This window comes from Alexandromys fortis, unplaced genomic scaffold (assembly GCF_014885135.2).
Source record: "Alexandromys fortis isolate MF-2015 unplaced genomic scaffold, M_Fortis_MF-2015_v1.1 scaffold_82, whole genome shotgun sequence".
In the NCBI taxonomy this organism is placed as follows: Eukaryota; Metazoa; Chordata; class Mammalia; order Rodentia; family Cricetidae; genus Alexandromys; species Alexandromys fortis.
Window position 1 is genome coordinate 3,877,272 of NW_026067963.1, and position 21,815 is coordinate 3,899,086.

General features: G+C 44.3%; 1 protein-coding gene across 2 annotated transcripts in view; it reads right to left on the bottom strand.

Annotated features, from left to right (window-relative positions):
• Positions 1 to 21,815, bottom strand: part of Rtn1 (reticulon 1) — a 195,956-nt gene that overhangs the window by 5,293 nt on the left and 168,848 nt on the right. For both annotated transcript variants that reach the window (XM_050153575.1, XM_050153576.1), the window contains 5 exons: positions 7,462 to 7,669; positions 3,852 to 3,990; positions 2,193 to 2,262; positions 1,507 to 1,553; positions 1,363 to 1,421 (listed from right to left, as the gene is read on the bottom strand). In XM_050153575.1, coding sequence (XP_050009532.1) covers positions 1,363 to 1,421; positions 1,507 to 1,553; positions 2,193 to 2,262; positions 3,852 to 3,990; positions 7,462 to 7,669 — 523 coding nt within the window. The remainder of the gene's footprint in view (positions 1 to 1,362; positions 1,422 to 1,506; positions 1,554 to 2,192; positions 2,263 to 3,851; positions 3,991 to 7,461; positions 7,670 to 21,815) is intronic.

A 21,815-nucleotide genomic window follows, 5' to 3' on the forward strand; every position in this document is an offset into this window, starting at 1 on the left:
GATGTGATTTCCTCAAAACTTCTAGTTCCAGTTTCCAAATTCCCACTCTGGCTTTCTGGCGCTAGATGTTCTAGCATAGCTCTAGCTTCCCAAGCATTGCTGGGGAACTTCACTAAAATGTAAATTACAGTTCATCAAGTCCAGAAATTTTAATGCTATAGGCTTCGGAGTCTCCACCTCTGAACCGATTCTAGGCTAAGAGCCGCCACTTTGCATACTATGACATTCTGTCACTTCTTCACAGAAAGCACCGGGGGCTTCCTTCTTTAGCTGTTGATTTTCACTGAGCTGGCTATGCAGCTTCTGTGGGTTCCAGGCGATGTTTTCAGGCATCGTGCATCGTGCTGAGAATTGCTACGCCTACAAACTGAGCATGGGACCCGGCAGAGATCTGCATGGCTTTAAGGGGAAGAGTAGAAACAGGGCACAGTGAAAGTCAAACTATCCTATGCATCAAGAGAAAAATGGCAGCTGCTGGCCTGAGATACAGGGCAGGAAGACGTAGAAGGAAATTACAAATAGCCTAAGTCTAGCCATTGCCTAAGACCAGACACATGATTATTTGATTACTAAATGGAGTTGATACTGACAAACTCCAGTCCTTTATGACACAAATCTGTAGCTGAAGGAAAGTTCAAATTTTACTTAAATTTTTTTTGACTAACAATGAAACACAATTATCATTCTAGAAGACAATAAACCTAAAATCACAAAGGTTTTTAGGGAAATCACTAAGCCAACTGACCATGTTAGCTGTGGACGCGTAAGCCTGGTACCTTTATCTCTAAAATGTCTTATAGGCAGCTCCATAAAGCAGGGTCTGTTGAGGCAGAAGGCTAAAAAATCAGTGGTGTGACCCAAATACAAACTTGTGGTGTTCAAAAAGTGTAACAAAAATATTCAGGAAACAAACTATTCATGCATTCTAAAGTTTTAAAAGTAATTTACTGGTTTAAAATTAGTAGTGTGCACTGTTCAGGAGACCGAAGTGTTCATTAAGTGTGTTCAGTGTGACCATTCATTTAACCTTCTCTGAATCAGACTTCCCTCCTTCTCCCCACTGTCTTGTTCTTGAACATGGGCCAGCCCTTGGGGAGAAGCTTAGTTTTACTAACTTGTTAAAATATTCTCATTATGTATGGTACCTGAAATAAAAACCATTGACAGTTTTATTTAATTGAGGGTTTGAAAATTATACTCATTTCTGAAATAATATAATTGAGATGAGAATGAATGAATGACTCAAAGGAATAGAATATAACAACCTATTATTTTGCTTTCTCTAAATTACATCTAGCGAATCCACGCCCGTGCCTGCTTCAGACCGTAATTCCTTTTGGCAAACTCCACCATGGAACTTACTTTGCCACGACAGTGTTTATGTGAGTCCTCACAAGTCCCAGATATTGGTCAATCTGTGCCTATAGAGAGAAGAAAGTCGTGAGCACACCCGAAGACTGTGAGGCCAAAATGTCACACGAATGTCTGACTCCACGTACAACTCACCTGGTGCTTAACATACACCACGGGTAGAGTAAACATTGAAACCACAGCTGGGTAAAAACAAAACAAATACACCATTAGAACTCTGAAACTAGTAACAGGAACAAGCTTATAGACACATTTTTCATACTCATGAAACTGTAGCATTCTTGGGGAAAAAAAAAAGAGCACCGTAGATAAAAGATGGTAGATCAATGCGTAAGAAAAATAAACGGCAGAGCCCCCTGTAGATATATCATTATTCCTAGAACAAGGGTGCAATGTGCCCTTTCAAGATGACAATTGATTCACCCATAGTTGCCACTGTAGATGTATGTATACTAGAAGGCAATTTAGTGATATGGCTGGGGGCTGGGGGAAAGCACAATTAAAAATCCATTATTAGCCTGATGATGGTGGCACACACTTTTAATCCCAGCACTCGGGAGGCAGAGGCAGGAGAATCACTGAGTTCAAGGCCAGCCTGGTCTATACAGTGAATTTCAGGAAAGCTGGGGCTACTCAGAGAAGCCCTGTCTGGAAAAACAAAACAACAAAATTCTATCGTTGACTGAACTACAGTACAAAGGGAGATGCTCTCCATTTGGGGGGTGTCTGATGTTATTCCTAGCAATCTACCAAGAAGCTGAAAGCTGACAGCCACGGGAGCAGCGTGTCTGCAGGGGTGGGGGGGCTCAGGAAGCACTTACCCATAAGCAGCAGGGTCAGGCCATTGAAGAGCGCGCCAACGTAAGTCAGGAGCCACATGAGGACTGCAAACTTAAGCATAAAGGCTTGTCAGAGCCCACCACCATCCCTCCCAGGTGGAATCCACATCTTTGCTGAGTTGGGATCTTAACTGATAGTTAGCATTTCAGGTTTTCTTCCTAACGACTAGAATGAGAGGGTAACAGGAAATGGATTTCTGGGACATGATTTTGGCAGGAAATGAAAGTATAGTGAGGTGTTCAAAGCTCACCATCCTGGTTTCTTGGAGACCCTGGACCATGCTGCTGTAAGATTCCAGGGACCCAGTGAAATCATAGGCTAAGCTAAGCATTTGGCACACTGTAGCTCTTAGCCTGTATTTATAAGGCCCCAGGAGTTAAGAAGTGTTTTTTTTTAAACATTTTTAAATAGTCAGTTTAAATAGTAAAAGTATTCAATGATCTGTGAATTTATATGAAATTTAATTTTTCAGTGTCCATCAATAAAGTTTTATTGGTGCACCGTCACAGCCCTTCATTGCTGGATTGTCTTTTGCAGCTTTTGTGCTGCGATGCTGAAGTTGGGTAGGGATAATAGGGCCTGAAGCACCGGATACTTTTTGACCTTTACAGAGGAGGTTTGCTGACCTCTGCTCTGGCCCACTACTGTTACATTAGTCAGCAACCGTCATCACCTGACATATCTCTAAGTATTTGCAGTCAGTTCCTACTCAGGGAATGCACCTGGAAGGTCAAGCCCTCATCTCCCACTGCTCCCTCTGACTCGGCAAGCCTTGGCACGTGACCCCAACGACAGTGTGTAAAAGCACTCTTTACAGACAGAACGTTCACGACCACCTCCCCTTCTGCCCCCTACTCTGCTCAAGGGTTTGCTGAGTTTTGTCTCAATGACTTGGGTTTTATCAGGAAGTCACGGGGAGATCCAAGCAGCCTGTCCAAAGAAACCCACTAGATTAGTTGTTCTCAACCTATGGGTTGCACCCCCAAAGACCATGGGTAAACACAGATATTTACAACCCATAACAGCAGGGAAATTACAGTTATCAAGTAGAAAGGGAAATAAATATATGGTTGGGGGGGTCACCACAACATGAGGAACTGTATTAAAGGGTCACATCACAGCCTTAGGAAGACTGAGAACCACTGTGAAACCGCCTGAAATAAAGCCCCCCCCCCCACCCGTTGTGTGGTCTTGCAGATCCTACCCATGCTCCGTGCTGGGCATGGGTCTTCCCTGCAGATGCTCAACCTGAGGAGTTGCCGAAGACTTCCTATAAGCATCCTCCAGAGCACACATGTCCTCCACACACCTAAAAGTAGCTAATTAGGAGATGGGCTGAGATCTTGGTTTAAGAATCTATATCCTCCCTCGTAAAATGTCTAGAACTGTGTGACCTGGGTTGATCCTAGTTCTTCAGAATATTACTGGGTAACCCCGGTAAATATCAAAATGTTTCTAAGCCACAGTTTTGTCATCTGTGAAATGAGAGGACCAGCTTGGATGAGTTTCACGGCACCACACAACTGGAGGCTCTCGGATTCTAGACTAATTAGTGCTTGTTTGGTAGGCTCTGAATTGTAGCTGCCTATTGTATTCTTCCTTTGGGGAGACTGTAAGGCAAGGAGCAGAAGCAGTCATACTTTTAAGGAATCCACCAGATCCTGGACGAGGAAAAGCCTTCGTAACTCCTTGAGCGTGCTGTTCACATACAGTTGCAGGCAGTCCGTGTACTTCTGGATCTGCTCCTGGGACAGGGTGATCTCCAGCTCCAGGTAGGCCCTGTCAACAAACCATCCCAGGGGAATGCCATTAGAGGGTTGAACACTGGCTGCTGCACACCAGGGCCGAGAAAGTGCTCGTCACACTGGGAGGCTTATGGCTGGGTCACCTCCACAAGGCTGCTGCTGGCTGTGGGACACCACACACACTGGATTCCTTAACACTGGGAGTACAGAATATCTAACTCTCTGGGGCTTTGTGACTCTATCCACAAAACTCAGCATTAAAGAATGAGCTCATAACTCAGAGAACCACGAAGAACCAAGGAAGACCGAGGAGCTGTCCGCTCCTTTACTGGTTTCTTCACACATGACGACAAAGGGATGAGCATCTTTCTTAGATTCTGGAGCTATCTGGAAACCCTAGTTCCCGAACTGCTCCTTGACAAACTTCTAAGAATTCCTCTTTTAATTCTGAAACTGACTTCCAGGTTTCTCTAGAGAGCAATGGTAACTTCAGTAGCCTGGACCATAGTAAACGCTCACTAGTCCCAGTGAATGATGTTCTTAGTAATGAGATTATTTTTTCCCATTTGTTTAGGTGGTCAGACTTAACTCAGGGATGGTAAACAAAATAAAATATAGAATACATTCATATAATATGCATAAGCTTCCTCTGCTTGATCACACTCCCCCACTGAGCTCTGGCTCCCCTTCCCTTCTTCCAATTCCTCTGTCTGAAGACAGCTGTGGACTGCCTGCCTAGCCTAGAGTTCTTTTTTTTTCCCGCGATCTTCCCATTTCTTTTTTTTAAATTTATTTATTTATTAAAGATTTCTGTCTCTTCCCCATCGCCGCCTCCCCTTTCCCTCCCCCTCCCCCAATCAAGTCCCCCTCCCTCGTCAGCCTAAAGAGCAATCAGGGTTCCCTGCCCTGTGGGAAGTCCAAGGACCACCCACCTCCATCCAGGTCTAGTAAGGTGAGCATCCACGAAACTGCCTAGGCTCCCACGAAACCAATAGGTACAGTAGGATCAAAAACCCATTGCCATTGTTCTTGAGGTCTCAGTAGTCCTCATTGTCCACTATGTTCAGCGAGACCTGTTTTAACCCATAGCCTAGAGTTCTTAAAGGCATGAGATGATCAGAGATGGAGAACTAATCAGGCTTTGTTTTGAGTTGTAGGGAGTGTTATGGACTAAAGACTCACTGTACTCCTCTAGAGCGCCATATTGAAACCCCCACTCTTAATGTTGGAAAGTGATTATTGAAGTGGGCGGAACCCTTCTAGCTAAGATTGGGGCCTTTAAGAGCCCCTAAATCCTCTTTATTGGAGCCCCGAAGAACTCTTCATTCTCTTGATGCCTTGTGAGGATCCAATGAAAAGATAGCAGTCTATAATCAACCACAGGGCACTTTGGGGACAGATTTTACACAATTGGGAGAAATGCATTGTTTATTATTTACTCCAACAAGTTTATGGTATATGGTGATAGCAACCTTAACTGACTTTTTCAGGTTTTATTTAAATGATGGCTTTTCTCCCCCTGGAGAAAATACAAAAGTACTGATTTGTCCAGTGTGCTATGATTAAAATACACTGAGTCGGGCGTTCCGTTTGCTGATGTGAGTGACTAGCCTGAAGGAGTTTTAAACTTTAAATTTGCCTCCACAAGGACAATAGAGTAGCCAAGCTGTGCATAGTTAGACTATTGCTCCTGTAACTGGGTATCAGAAGAAAGAAGCCAAATGGGACCTAGGTCCCCATATTTCAGCCTTGCGAATGAGCATGGCAGCTCTAGAAACAACCAAGTTTTAGAACAGTGGATAGGGAAGAATTCTGGATGGCTAAGGACAGAGGCTGGGACAGGAGAAGGATAAAGATGAGGACTTTAGCCACATGCCAGGGCCACTCAAATCTGGGCTGTGTGTGTCCTGCTAGAAACAAAGACAAGCCATTTCTACACTCTGCACCCGTGGATATGGGGGCATATAGAAGCAAGCTTAGTCCTGATGGCCCAGGGATTCAGCGTTTAAAAGCCATGAGGTACCACGAGTATGCATACTGCCACGGTGTTTGCATTGAGGTAAGAACCAAGATGCTGAGCCTTCAGGCTCCCGGCCCCTAAACTGAGCATCATTTTCTTTGCTGGGGTTTTGGTCTAGTTGACAGGTGAGGCACAGTAAGGGTGTATGCAGAGGCGGCACTGGTGAACTCTGGAGATTGGTCCAGAGCCACACTGCAGCATCCTCTTCCTCTCTCATCCAGGCCTCAGCACTGTCCCTGAATTATGTGAAATAAGGATGCATACAGTGGAGTCCAGGGCCAGCGAGAAGGGGTGTGTGACTCTCACCCTGAGTTCTGTGGGCAACCAGGCTCACCATTTGAAGTTGGGATTGAGTAGTTAACTATAATGGAGTTGGCTGGATACCACTGGCCGGGCTATCATTGCTCTCTGCCATTCTTTGTACATCTACACAGTTCAGAGATTGCTCTACAAAAGGTGGGGAGGAGCGGCTGAAAAGACGCCTCAGCAGTTAAGAGTGCTTATTGCTGTTCCAGAGGATCAGAGTTCAGTTCCAGCATCCACAACCACCTGGAACTCCAGTTCCAGGGGATCCATGCCTCTGGTCTCTTTGGGTACCTGCAGGCATGGTGTACACACACACACACACACACACACACACACACACACACACAGACACACACACACTTAATTAAAGATAAAATATTTTAAATACATAAAGCTAAACATTTTTTCCAGTATTTATTCTTACCCAATTTTCCCTGCATACAGATGCAGGGAGGGCATGAGGTAAGAACGTTCATGAACCTTAAACCACTCAGAAGGTTGGGCCTTTAAATAAAAATCCCAACATCCTGTCCTCATTCTACAGTATTAACTGGTCACCTGACCTTGAATGTGTCGCTTTATTTCTTAGAATCTCAGTATTTCCATCTTCAGTGCCTGCCCTCCCTTCCTTATGGAGGTGGCTAGATTAAGTAATTGTCAAAATTCTCTTTAAATGAGAAAATAAAAAAATATAAATATGGGACTAGAGAGATGGCTCAGAGGTTTAAGAGCACTTGTTCTTTCAGAGGACCTAGATTCAATTCCCAGCACCCACATGGTGGCTACTATTATCTTCTATTATTCTAGTTAGAATAATAACTAAGGTTATCTTTTGTAACCCTAGTTCCAGAGGACCCAGCAGGCACTCATATGATACACACACATGCAGGCAAAACATTTCACACACAAAATAAAGTAAGTAAATCTAAAAATTAGTTTTAATACCTTACACATAGATAATGGGTTGTGATTACTTATGTAACCCCGTAGTGTTATTAGAAGAATGAGTTTGCTACAGACACCTACTAACAGCCTCAGGTACCAAGGGACAGGGGTTCTGGGAAACAAAGTTTCCTGGAGTTGTGGGGAAGCGTGTTCCAGCACACCTGAGAGCAGCTATGAGGCAGAGGGAGAGCCCAGAGCGGCAGGGTGAGGGCCAGTCAGCCGGGGGGCACTCACTTGAAAGGGTGACCCTCATCTGTTTTCTGCACAGCTTGTAGAACAGACTTGTAGACGCGGAAGCTGATGGTGGCGGAGAGGGCAGCCAGGGCCAGGTAGGCGACGACGCTCACAACGCTGAACTGGGTCAGGGAGAAGAGCAGCAGCAGGAAGCTCCCGAACACGATGCCCGTCTGCTTGATGTCCCGCCAGTACAGAAGGTCAATAGCTGCAGAAGGGAACATAGACACATAGCGCTCAACTCTAGCAGAGCCCGGGCGAGCTGAGAGCTAGGCTGCTGATGCTGATGCTGGGGCTACAGGCTCCCACCTGGCATCTAGACATCTAGAGGGCGGTGGGTAGAGATGGCAGCATCAGCGACACGAATACTCCATTTTGATTTGCAAAAGTCCCCAAATGCTAAGGATAGTTCACAGATTTAGAGCTGTGGCTTTAGTGAGCAAGCATATCACGGTGGGTGTGTCCTGTGGGCTACGCTACCCGCTCAGTGGCTGGGATTACGTGACCTTGAAACAGACTTGAAGGCGCCGAGGACCCTCTGGAGGGCCTGCTCTCCCCGTTGATCACACTGATTATGTGGGTAACTGGACGCCCTGATGTCAACATTTGGCCTCACCAGTGGCCTACGATGCACAGGCTAGTATACAGCCAGTCTGTGTAAGCTGTGTGAGTGCCCTGGCCATGAGACCAGGCTGCAAAGAAATGGGAATTTGGGAGGAAAGGTCCCTCAGCCAGCACCACATGCACCTGGACAAAAGCAGTTTTCTTCCAAACTCCAGGAGAAAGTGGGGAATGTGGCTGTGTAACAAACCCAGAAGTTTGACATCCGTGGTGCTGGGGATTGCACCCAGGGCCTCTTGCACGTGAGTGAGGCATTTAACCCAACCACTGAGCGATCTCTTTTTTTTTTTTTTTTTTTTTGGATTTTATATTTTTATTTTCTGATCTGCATTTTCTGGCTTTTCCTGAAATCTGAGGAGAAAGTATCTCTTGAAACTTTACATCACTATTATTTTTGATGTCTTTCTTTCTTTTTTTTTAATATAATTTTTTATTGAAAAACAAAAAGATTTCCGCCTCCTCCCCGCCTCCCATTTCCCTCCCCTTCTCCCTTTCCTCCCCTCCTCCCTCTCCTCTCCCCCTCCCCCCACTCCTCTCCCCCTCTCTCTCCAGTCTGAGGGGCAGTCAGGGTTCCCTGCCCTGTGGAAAGTCCAAAGTCCTCCCTGCTCCATCCTGGTCTAGGAAGGTGGACATCCAAACTGGCTAGGCTCCCACAAAGCCAGAACATGAAGTAGGATCAAAACCCAGTGGCATTGTCCTTGGCTTCTCAGCAGCCCTCATTGTCCGCCATATTCAGAGAGTCCGGTTTTATCCCATGCTTTTTCAGTCGCAGTCCAGCTGGCCTTGGTGAGCTCACAATAGATCAGCCCCACTGTCTCCGTGGGTGGGTGCACCCCTCGTGGTCCTGACTTCTTTGACTGAGCGATCTCTTAAACCTCTTTATATTTTTTACTATAATTATTATTATGGGACTGTGCCGACAGCCCCCGCTGACACTTGAATGAAACTCTTTGGATACTCCATGTTGTGGTTTGAGTGAGAAAGACCACTGTATGTTCATGTATCTGTTTCATATGTTTCCAGCTGGTGGACTCTTTGGGGAGGATGAAGAGCTGTAGCCTTGTTGAAGGAAGTGTGTCACTGGAGGCAGGTTTTGAGGTTCAAAAACCCATGCCTTCCCCAGTGTCTTCCTCTCTCTACCTCCTGCTTGTAGACAAAAATGTAAGCTCTCAGCTAGTGTGCCTGCACCGTGCCTGCCTGCTGCCACACCCCCCGTCATGACAGCCATGGACTCTAACCCTCTGGAACCATGACCCTCATGTCTAAACATAGAACCCATTTATGTTCCATATATGATACACACACAAAGCACGAAGGTCATTTTAGACAATAATTTAAAGCACTTCTGTGCAGGCTACAGAGATTCACAGTGTGGAATTTGCCATTTGTGGTGGCATAGCGGCATCCCAAATTTGTACTGAAGGAGTAGCATGCCACGCCTGCTGACGATCGGAGGCTAACGAGGAGACATGGGAACAGCGTGCAGCAACGTGCAAAGCCCTCCTCCCAGCAGATTTGTCTCAGGGGGTTAAAAGAGGCTCCTTCTTAGGGCCTCAAGGGCTCCTAGCAGCGTGAGACTGGAGAAAACATCCTCCCTACCTATTGCCTTGCGCCATCTCTACGGCCCCTGAGTGGCTTCAGCTCAAAGTTACCAGCGGAAAGCCAGTGGTTTGAAGAAAAGCATGGGTCCCTTTTTCTTGTGAGACTCCTCTGATACAGGAAGTAGAGAAAGGAAAAGCTCACAAGCATGTTTGGTAATGAAACAAGAGTTTCTATTTCCCTTTTAAAGAGAGGGTCAGGGCCACAGGTTCAGAAGTCACTATTGGGCTAAAGCTTCTTTCTGCTCCAATCCCCTGTCACACTGATTGACCATTTGTAATTAAGTTCTTTAGATAACATTTTTCTTTGTCCCCAAAGTCTATACCACCATTGTCTTCATTTTTATTTTTAATGTCCAGATGCCAGAACTGGGCACTGCATGAAAAGATTTACTTTCCTTAGCAATGAAATTCACACAATCCGACCAAATACTTTTCCCTCTAGAAGAACGCCAAAATATAACATTTTCAGGTGCAGAAGACCTTTAGGAAGAAATGACCGATGAGCTCCTGCAGCCCTGAGAGCAGGTGACAGAAGGGGGGGAAGGCAAGAATTCTACATGGCTGACTCCTCTTGGCAAGCTCAGAGGCATTAAGTCCAAGTAGGCTTTGGCCGGGGTCTAGACCATCAGGCTGAAGGTCTTAGGGTGTGTGGGCCTCCAACAGCTCTCTTCATGGAGCTAGTCCTCACCAAGGAAGAGCTGAACACCAGGCCTTGTGCTGGGGGACGGGGCCATAATACTACCTGAGGAGTGACGATAGCGAGAGATTTTACCATTACAAACAAGTAACTGTCACTTGTTGCAGGGCATCGCCACCTCATGGATGGGCACATGGGGAAACAAACTCCTTGTGAAGAAGCCTGAGTTTTCCTGGAATACTCTGAGTCCTGGAAAAAGTGGGTTACACCCAAACCTGTGACTTACAAAGAAATATGGGCAACTCTGCAAGTAATTCTCAGACCAGAAAGAGATAGGATTTGCCACTTGCACCGATTCCCTACTGAACGAGTCACTAAACGCCTTCAATACAGGTTCCTCCTAGAAAGGCTTCTAGATCTCCGGTCACCTGCTCACAAAGCTGAGAGCAACTGGTACCCAGTCTGGGGCAATCTTGGAAGAATCTGTGGGCAGAGAGGCTCGCTGATTCCATGTATGGAATGCAGTCATCAGCCAGCAGGTGTGCCCATCAACTTAAGATTGCGAGAAGCTTCCATTTAGGACATCAACAAGTCTGGTAAAGGGCGGGCGGTGGATGCTGAGTACTGTGTGTCAATAGTATCCTTGTGGATACTATTGTGTTAAGAGCATTTTCATGTATTATTTCATTCTAGTCTTACAATAAACCCCATTAGACAGGCAGTACATGAAGCAAGGAAGCTAAAAGTTGAACATGTTTTCTCACTATGACAAAGTAGACGCAACCCCTAAATTTGATGCTTTCTCCCAAACAAAATAGTTGCTTTTTTCATTTTCTATTAAACTATCTCTCAACGGATGCAAAATCAATTTTTGGCCACATGGGTTTATATCTTAAACCAATTTCACAACTAGCTATTTACATGGATTGTTTTTATTTTGGTAAAATAAAGTCCTTACCAATAGTCTGTTAATCCACTTGCAATAAGCATGAGAATCAAATGGTTATGAAATGTTCTTTCTATATTTTTAAGGATGGGAAAGTCTAGCTGGGATGACTGCACAGTCATCTGAACAAACCCCCAACTCAGTGCCGGTCTATCTGTATTGCAGGGGAGATACGAGCTGAGTCTGAGCTTGTAGTAGTCTTAGAATGGATGAAGGAAGAAGTGGGGGGTGCTTTGTAATCTTGGGGCACAGTCTGTTAAGGGCAAGGGGTGGATAAAGAGAAACACTATAGAGGATTAGTTAACAAGAGTGGTTACTCTATGTAGGAGAGGGGAGGAGTTACAGATAATGAGAAGTTAGCATCACTGATAAAGAGAAATAATCAGGTGACACCTAGATTCTGACACGAGATCTAGAGGCAGAGCCACAGCCTGGGTTGTGATGTGGAGCGGGAATCAGAGAAAAGTATGACAATTATACACAAAGCAGACTTTTTAGAAAAGCTTAGAAGTTAAATGCGTTTTTAGGTTCCATCACCATGACCTCCAGTCAAAATGGCATTTGATATTGTATATGCAGGGCTATTCAGGGTCCGCGCACGGCAGGCAGTTGGAAACCTGATAAACATGCAGCATTGAAATCTGATAGACAGGATAGAATATTGACACTTGAGTACATCCGGAACAGAACAAAATGGTTGGAGCCCTGGGAATGGAGGAAATCTCTGAGAAGCGGGAGATGAAGGGACACAGTTTAGGGTGAAGCCATAGTTAGAAGTGGAGTGATAAAGAGTCCTGAGGATGGGAAGAGGTAGACACAGCAGTGTGGATTTCAGTAACTGTGAAGATGGAAGCTTCCCAGCATTCCAAGGAGAGTGCTGCAGACACACAAAGGAAGTGAGGACCAGGAAAGAACCACTGGGCCTGCAGACTGGAAGGTCGTGCGGTTCTGTGCACGTGGCCATGCTGGGAGGAGCGGGGTCAAGTAGTTAGGGGCTAGAGAAACGAAGTTTCAGAGAAACAAGGAAAATGGCCACCTGTGGAGAAGTGCACTACTCAACCTCCAGGCTGAGAAGAAGCTAGGATTGCAGTGAAAATGCATGGGTGAAGATCAGTCCTAGCTTCTCTTTTCAAGAAAATAAGAGAGAGATGAGAGAGACTTTTTAGAAAAGAAACAGATACAGGTAGCTATGTTGAAGTAATGCGAAGGGCCTTGAAAATGAACTCAGATGTACACGGAGAATGGTTAGTGGGTCTTCTTGAGTCTCAGGAGGTTGGAGGTGTGGCTGGACGGCAGCAGGGAAGGCTGAAGCATGTCTAATGCAGTACCAATGTGACAGGCCACACATGGCTCCGGAGCACTCGAATGTGGCTGATTCCAAGAGGGGCAGATGCTCTGCAAGTGTGAACTAAAACACAGGGACTTAGACTTTGTTTTTAAAAAGAAGGATGTAAAATATCTTAATGATTTTCATATTGATGATAGGTTGTAAAGCTAATGGCTTTGGATATGTTGGGTTAAGTGAAAGGTATTATCAAAATTAATATTGCCTATTTTTTACTTTTTATTGTTACTACTAGAAAACTTAAATATTTACATGCAGCTTACATGATATTTCTGTTGGGTGGTTCTGCTATACAATGAAGATTCCAAAAGGGATGAATAAAAGGATCACCAAAAGACAGAGGGGCTTTGATTAAAGTCAAGGACCCAGATTGATGCAGCGACATGGTTCCATTTTGAGTGCTATGATCTGTGGATGCTGGGCTGACCGGGGGCTGTGAACTGACACACGAAACACAGCGAGAAGAGACTCAAATCCAAGGGGTCAGATGTGAAAATGTCAGTGTCTGGGACTCAGGCTTATAGTGGGAGACAGGTGGACTGGGAGAGCGGCCATAGCCATGTGCGGTCAGAGTGCAGGCAGGTGGTTCAGTGCTCCTATGATGGAGTGGGAGATAATCAAGTTGTGATTTCAGAAGCGAATCTATGTGTTCCACATTCCAAATGCCGACTTCTCCCGTTTGAATCTGATGGCAATGATGGGGATGTCTTAGCAAGCTTTATAGTACCCATGATGGTCTGAATATAGCTTGCTCCTTCCAAAATTCACTTTAGAATTAAATCCCCATTGAGAAGTTTAAGAGGGTGGAAAACCTAATCCAACTAAGGGATTTGGAAGTGGAGGCATAGAGAAGAGATCAGGATTAAATCGAATAAAGTCCTCGGTGTGGAGCCCCTATGATTGAGCACTGAGCAGAGAAAGATCTGGACACGGACACACAAGTGTGCTCCCTGTCTCTTGTCACCAGATGCCCTGTAGCACCTTAAGGCTCTGACCGCAAGGAGGCCATCATGGGTGCAGGACCTCAACTGTGGACCTGCAGAACTATATACCAAAAGCAGAGTTCCTTTACAAGTTTACCAAGAATGTGCTACTGTGTTGTAACGACACGAAGTGGAGCCAGAATAGGAGGCTTTGAATAAAGTTTCATTAATAATCCTACAACCGCAGCAAATGACCTCAAGTGTCTTGGGGACCGCAAAGCAGAGACAGTTCTCCTCTTTTAATATTCTTCTCATGCAGAAAAACCGTGGAGAAGTTAAACAATAGCGCACTGAGCATGCTCCGGAGCACAGGTACCTCACTGCATCACTTTGACAATTCCAACAATTAAGGCTACTTTGCTAAAAAGCCTGGGGGCAACACATTGGATTTAAAAGGATGCGTCAGCAGGTCCTACCAGTTTGATAAATGGACGAGGCTTGATGATCTCAGCTTAGTCCTCAAGCCTCAGATATGAGTGCACAGCTGCCTGGGACTAAAACTAACGCAGTCAAAGATGAACTAAGGGATCTGAAGAATCTCAGTATCGAACATCAAGCCAGTGTGCCAGTCACCTCCAGCATCTCACCAAAACCAGAAAAGGCAATGAGAGTAGTGATCCATGTTAGAACCACTGAAAAATAAACTCTATGCCAATTTTCTAGAAAGAAAGCCCTTCACTGTGATCCAACGCTTTTGGTTTGGAAAGTCTTAGATACATTCCATTATATGACCCAATAGTGGCTGTGGTATTTAGAAAGCTTATTAAAAATGTATAAGTGAAGAAGGCAGTAGTGCAGGGATCCATATTTTATTTATAAAACAAAATGTGGCACACATAGTATAAAATGGCAATAAATTAAACAATTGTCTGCATTATTGATCCATTTGCCTTTCATTTTTGTTTTTCTGAGACAAGGTCTCTTGTAGCCAAGGCTGATCATAAACTCACTATGTAGGCTAGGGTGGTCTTGAACTCACCATGTAGGCTAGGCTGGTCTTGAACTCATCATGTAGGCTAGGGTGGTCTTGAACTCATCATGTAGGCTAGGGTGGTCTTGAACTCATCATGTAGGCTAGGGTGGGCTTGAACTCATCATGTAGGCTAGGCTGGTCTTGAACTCACCATGTAGGCTAGGGTGGTCTTGCATACCTGTTCCTTCCACCTTTGCCTCCCAAAGCTGGGATTAAAGGCAAGCACTATCATACCTAGTTACCATCTTAGTCCAGAAAAGATTATAGACACCATTGTATCACAAGTTCATGCTACATTAAATAAGACCAAGTGGGAAAATGTAAGAAAAAGAGTTCTGTTGGTAGAAACATCACCATCAAACAGAAAATCACTGACGAATAATAGTATATTGATGGTTACAAACTTTTCAGCCCACTTTCAGTGCTTTGATTGCAGTGATCTGCTACCTCATGAGAACTCATAGAAGGCTACACGAGCCCAAATTCTCTCCAATCTAGTGTCCAAAGAGATGATAGGAAATTCATCGTGAAGATGATTTTCATGAGGCCAAAAAGACATCACCACTGAGTGCTGACATGAAGATACCGAAATGACTTGCTCTGCTTAATCTCCCATTTACATCAAACAGTAGGTGCAGTGGATACTTTAACACTCAAACTCCAAGACCTTCAGAGGCGATGCCTTTCAGTGGAATAAACCCTGAATTTCATTTGCTAAGCTAGAGTCTCCCACACAGTGGGACTTCAAATGGCAGCCCAGTAGTCCTGAGCCTAACTGGGAAGCTGCTGACAGAATTACCGAAGCCATTTTCCAGGTCCTTCCTTCATACCACCCAAACACAGCCAATCTGGCTGTGAGGAGAAAATGCCAGCACTTTTTCTAGCTGTTTCAGTGACCGTGTGGATGTTTTAAAAGGGAAGGTGCAGGAAGCCCGGCATTTCCTAGACACAATAAAAGGGTCCAGCATTTAATCCACTCTCTAAATGAGCTTTGGAGGAACAAAGGAAAATAAAGGATTTGATTGTCAAGGCCACAGCAATGGCTGGAACCTCTCTTCATGAATGAAGATGGCTGTAGTGTACAATTCCCACTGGCTGCTTCTCGTGTTGGAGAAGCACTGGAGGCGTAGGCAAGCCTCGCCTTTTCCCCTGAGCTGGTGGAGTGATTCTGGTTCCTATCTTCAAGCTCTCGTCAGTAGTGCCGAGAGCATCCCTTTTCTCTCCTTCCTGTGAGGCGACCTTGGTGACAACTAGGTCCAGGGTCACCAGCATAAGGCCTCTCCAGAAAGTGAAGCCCAGCAGGACACACATTTAAGACAAGTCACTTTCTTATAAACTTTGAGTTAAGTCAAGGCTACACGGGCAAGAGCCTTCCCACAAACTGTGATGCAAGAAGAAAATGGCCACATGAAGGGAAAGACGGCGGCTGCGGCCTTAGGAGTTCACCCTGGGACAGCGAGCACTCAATGTCTTCGTGTGCTTCTCGTCCAGCTTTTTTACTAGATCAAAATATAAAACTGTTCATCTGGTATTTTGGTCATCAACCATAATTAGCCATAAAGTCTTAAGTAAGTTCTACACGGGCTTAAAATCCATTGTGGCAGGGGTATTGGAAAGAACGGCGGAGGCAGACACTTGATGTTTCTGTTCTGATTTCTAGAGTGTATTCTTGATTGACTTTGACCAAAATACAACAGCAAAGAAACATGTCTTGAACTAAAAAGATGTACAAAGAGGAATGATATCTCAGCATATCTGGTCCCCTTTGTTAAATTACTGTGCTTTTGCAAACATTAGCTATCGCTAGATTTGAGGTTTGCCAGACTGCAGTATGAACAGATGAAGGACAGAGGTAAAATATGATCTCCTTTGGCACCTGGCTGTTGTGGACTGGGGAGCACTGCAATGCATTTTATAGTTAAACCTTCTTATATTTCTATTTTTCACTTGTTCAAAATTCACACCCAGGTGGATGATGAACTTGTGAGTGACAACCAAATTCTTTCCCCTGTTCCATTTGGTAGCATACAGAAATGAGGAAGAATTTAAAAATTTTATTCAATGAAGCAATAAAACAGCTTTGTTCTGAGTTAATGTGGATATACAGCTCAAACATATTTTAGGAAAACAGATCTCTGTTTTCCAATTGTAATTTTCCAAAATTACAATTTTCTTATCTGAAATAAATGCTATAAATTTAGAACACAATTGCAAATAAGTTGTAAAACTACATATATAATATAAAATATATAATATAAGCTGTCACCTAGTCAGATAATATCAGATATTATCGCTTTGGGCTGGCCTAGAATTCCTTCTGGAGCCCTGGGTAGCCTCAAAGTCATGGAAATTCTCCTGCCTCATCTTCTGAGTGCTAGGATTACAGGTTCATGAGCGACCATGTTGGGCCCAAAATATGCATTTTACAGAATCATTAACATCAAGATTTTAGCTTTTAAAATGTGAGCTTAATTATAAGGAAGCCATATTTTTCCAAATGGCTGCGGTAGTTTTAAAAGAACAGGAAGAGCGGTGATATGAAAGGAACGCACAGGTGTGCGCTAGAGGCCAGGAGGGATGGGAATATTGGTGTGTGCGCGCGCATGAGTATGTGTGCGAGCGTGCGAATGTGTGTGTGCACATGTGCGTGTATTATCCTTTCTTAACAGGGATATGATATTCGGAAAACCACACAAGATCAAAATTAATTTTTTTCCTGCTGGGTTCAGTGGATTTTAAAATTTAATGATATTCTAAACTAATTTAAAACATTGCTCCATATTTATGTTCCAGAATGTGTTAGCTTGTCCAAAGATGCAGATGAACTGAGAGCAGACTATCATTTCGAACATACAGTGGATGGAGTGAGACGATGGAGCAGAGGACAAGGGAGGGGAAGAGAGAGGAAGAGAGACCTAGGAACGAAGGGGAGCTAGCTGCGGTGACCATTTCACCCACAAGCTCTATTATGTATACTCCTCACAGTGCTTCCAACATAGAACAGAGCTGCGGTTTTTAATGAAATAAGTATTAACTCCTGAAAATCTAGGAACTAGAACAAATTCGAAGATGTGGATATAGATCAGCATCTTTGCCAATCCTTCTTATTCAATTAAAAATGTTTATTTTTAAAACAGATATTGTAGGGTCTGGAGAGATGGTTCAGCAGTTAAGAGCACCGAGTGGTTTTCCAGAGGACCCAGGTTCAATTCCCAGTGCCCACACAGCAGCTCACAGCTGTCTGTAACTCCATTTCCAGGGGATCTGATTCCTGAATACAGATATACTTGCAGGCAAAACACCAATGTATATAAAATAAAAATAAATTACTTAATATAGAAATTGTGGGAAGTGCAGCTTTCTAGATCAAACTGAAATGCATAATTAAAATGATTCTAACTCAGTAATATTTTTCATGGTATTATTTCTAATTTTAGGATTAGCTCATGTGGTAGTGATATATGTCTCTAGTTCCTAGTTCTTTCTGTCCTATGTCAGGTTCTTATGTTAAATCATTTTAAATTGTTTTTGATCTGGGTATGGTGGCGCACACCTTTAATCCCAGCACTTGGGAGGCAGAAGCAGGAGAATGTCTGGGAGTTCAAGGCCAGCCAGAGTTACACAGAGAAACCCTGTCTTGAAAAACAAAACAAAAACCAAAAATTATTTTTGAGATCTTCACATCTCATTTTATAAAAACTCCTTTTCCTTGCATGCCCAGCCTTTTGCTTCATTTTTATGACGTGCATACCTGCAAGTATATACAGAGGCAGACAGGACTTATTAGACAATACCCAGCAACTGTGCACACTGATCAACTCCGAATGGTAGGAATTGGGGTGATTTGTGTCTTTTACTGAACCTCTCTTTGTAAAAAATAATAGTGTGCATGTATCGTTGTTAGAGAAGCAGAAAAAAAAGTCAATTCTACCTCAGACTCTGAAACATAGAACCTTATAAAGTTTCTCTCGACAATGAAGGAGACACTGTGAAACGAAAACATCCCCCATCAGTGGCTCTGACTGCCTGGACAGGACACGTTTGAAATATTACCTGTGTATGGGGAGGTTTTCTTTACCAAGGAAAGTCCCAGCTCTCCAGCCGAGCAGAAGTCCCACAGGATCTCATTAGCATCCGTATTGGAGAGGAGTTTGCTATATAATGTTATGCTGTAATATCTGGCATATTCTCATAATGAGCCTAAATAAAATGCTGGCTCTGGTAGAAGGCAAGACTGGTCTGCATTTGTGCAAATGCGACACTGTCTCTACCAAACTCCTTTATTTACTCACCTATGTTTGTAGGCAAAGGTGGGCGCACACATGCACAGGTGAGCATGCTTGCGTGTACTTGTGTGGAGGCTGAAGGTCAACCTCTGGTCTCACTCCTCAGAGCCATGCATCTCATTTCCTGAGACGAGGGCTTTCACTGGGAAGTGAGGCTCAAGGAGTAAGTTAGACTGGCTGGCCACCAACCTCCAGGGACCTGCCTGTCCCCACCTCCCCAGTACCAGGACTACAAGCTGACGCCGAGCTTTTTAACATAAATTCTGGGGGATCTGCCCAGGACCTCATGCTTACACAGCAAGTACTCTATTGATTGGATTATTCCTCCAGCCCTCAAATGCAATAAAAAAAAAAACAACCCAAATCCAACCATTTCTTTCAGTTACTGTGGCTAAAATACATATGTTTGCCATGTATTGTGGGATGCTTGGGTGTTTTGGCTTATCATTCAGATCAGAAAATTGTGAAGAAGTTCCATAGAGCACTGAAGGCGACCCCAGAATTTCCCAACTACTTCATTTTGAAAGAATAAATAAAAGCTTATCAAAATTTTGCATTCTGGTGGAGTCATAATGCAATAAAGTAGGAGTTGAGCCTCAGCATCAAGCACACAGCAGCGGTGCCAAACCACCACACTGCTATGGATGCTGCAAGGGAATTTGTTGAGCACAGGGAAATCTATAAAAAGGCGGTGGGGGTCTTTAGAGCACAAACAGATTCCTATGGGAGGATGCTTCTCATTCTTTGTCTCTCTGGCACAGGATCATTGGATTTAAGTGGTGTGGTTGAATACAAATATAGGGCAAATTACTATTCCTCTTGTCCTTAGGCTCTGAATTCCCTGTCCTATATGATGGGAGGGATGTCATGGAGACTTGGGACCAAGCACATCACTGGAGTTTAGGACAACTACTGACAAGTTGCTAACATTTAGAAGAATTTAGAATGACCAATCAGTGATGGCGGTGACCAGGACAACAATAGCATAAGTGGGACATCTGCATTACTACTGGACTTGGCTTTGTCTATAACGAAGAACCTATATGAAAACATCTCAGAGAGATGGATGGGAGTTCATGTTCTGTCACTCCGCATTAGTAAGGGAGGCGGTGAGTGCTGGGAGGGGAAGAGCCCCGTGTCACACTGGAAGTCACCTTTGACTACAGATTTACCACCTCTCACAAGATCTTGGGCAAGCCTCACTTCTCTTCTTTGAGTCTCCTGCCATCCACGAGGCAACTGGGGATTTGGAAGAAGATACTCGGCAAAATATCAACTTGTAAATATGAGAGCTATTCACCATTGTTCAGACAGCTCATCTTGAGAAATCACAGAAGAAAGCACCATCCACCTCGGAGGCAGATGGCTGAACAGTGGGACGCAGGGCTCGGGTTGTCACTAGCTGTGCCCCTGGCAGAAGCAAGAGCCATCGCCTGCTAAATGAAAATGTGAAACAAACGTCCACGCAGGGGACTTGAGAGGACTGAAAAGGATCAACAAAAAGGCCTAGGAAAAATTAAGATGGTTGTAAATGATAAAATTAGCTCCATTAGCTGAACCTACATCCTGCAAAATTTAGAGGTTTTGTTTTGCATTTTGAGACAGAGTCTCATAGGCTGGCCTTGAACTCACTGTATGAGTAAGGCATCCTTGAACCCCTGATCATCCAGCTCTGGGATTACAGGTGTGCACCACTAAGCCAGATTTAGTCTCTCTTTCTGTATCTCTCTCTCTCTCTCTCTCTCTCTCTCTCTCTCTCTCTCTCTCTCTCTCTCTCTCTCTCTCTCCTTAGGTTCTTTTGTTTGTGTGCAGTGTTGCTGTACAGTCCCAGGTAGCTTTGTACTAGTTTCCCATCTCAGCATCTTCAGTGCTGGTAGTGTAGGCACAAATGCCATTAATTGTTGTCTTTGGCTGAAATCCCATTCATCACACACACACCGATCCAACCCATGCCCTCCAGTTCTATGTACATTTCCGTGAAATACACTGATGTCATCTGTAGCTGAAAATTTAACTGCGGAGGCGACCTAAAGTTCATGTATTTCCTCTCTAGGGAAAGGAGCTCAATGCGTCCAGAGGACATTTTCAGCAGTATTCTACTGACTTCCAACCGTACTGGAGCTGCTCCTAGGACACACCCATGCCGTCTGTGTGCTGGGCTTCTGCCGGCCTAAGAGCTGGGCACACTAAGAGTTACTATACATTAGCGGCTTCAACCCTGTATACATATTAAAGTCATTCAAGGAGTGTTTTTTTTTTTTATCATGATGCTCAGCTCTAGGGGTGGGGCCCACATCCTTTGTGCTTCTTAAAGCCTTGCAGGTGATTCTAAGCTGCACCCCGGGATTAGAGCAATTTGCTTTAAACGGTAAGGGAACTGAAGCTGTATTTCGAATACTCCTCCAGCCTCAGTTTATGAAGCAAGGTCTCACAGGGAGGGGAAGCCAACAAAGCAGTAATTCATTCTTACCTCGGCCCTGTGGTGTCACTGAACTACCTAGCGGGCTATTAGTCAATTTTCAAGATAATGGCTTTGTTCTGTTTGAGAAAAAGAAATCAATGACTCTAATGACAATCAAAGGTCACCGGGTGTACAGGCTCTTCGGCAATCTTGAATTAATCTTCTCAAGCAGCCGTGTGATTGGAGAGGGACACAATTCAGGGGGCACATTATTGTGTTTCATGCTAATTCCTGATTATAAAAATATCCACTTTGAAGTCTGAAATAAACCAATGCAAAACCCTTGGCGCTGGGATGCTATACTGCTCAGTACCTACATAAATAAAACACAGAACCTGCCGTCTTTCCATATCTACTCTGCTAAGAGTAGAAGATACTTGGAGTCAAAGCCTAACCACAGGTCCTCTTGTCCATCTACACTTGCTGTGAAGATACGGTGGTAGACTGTGAGCATCCATCTAATGGGGCCCAGCACATGGACCCAGAAGAAACGCGACAAAG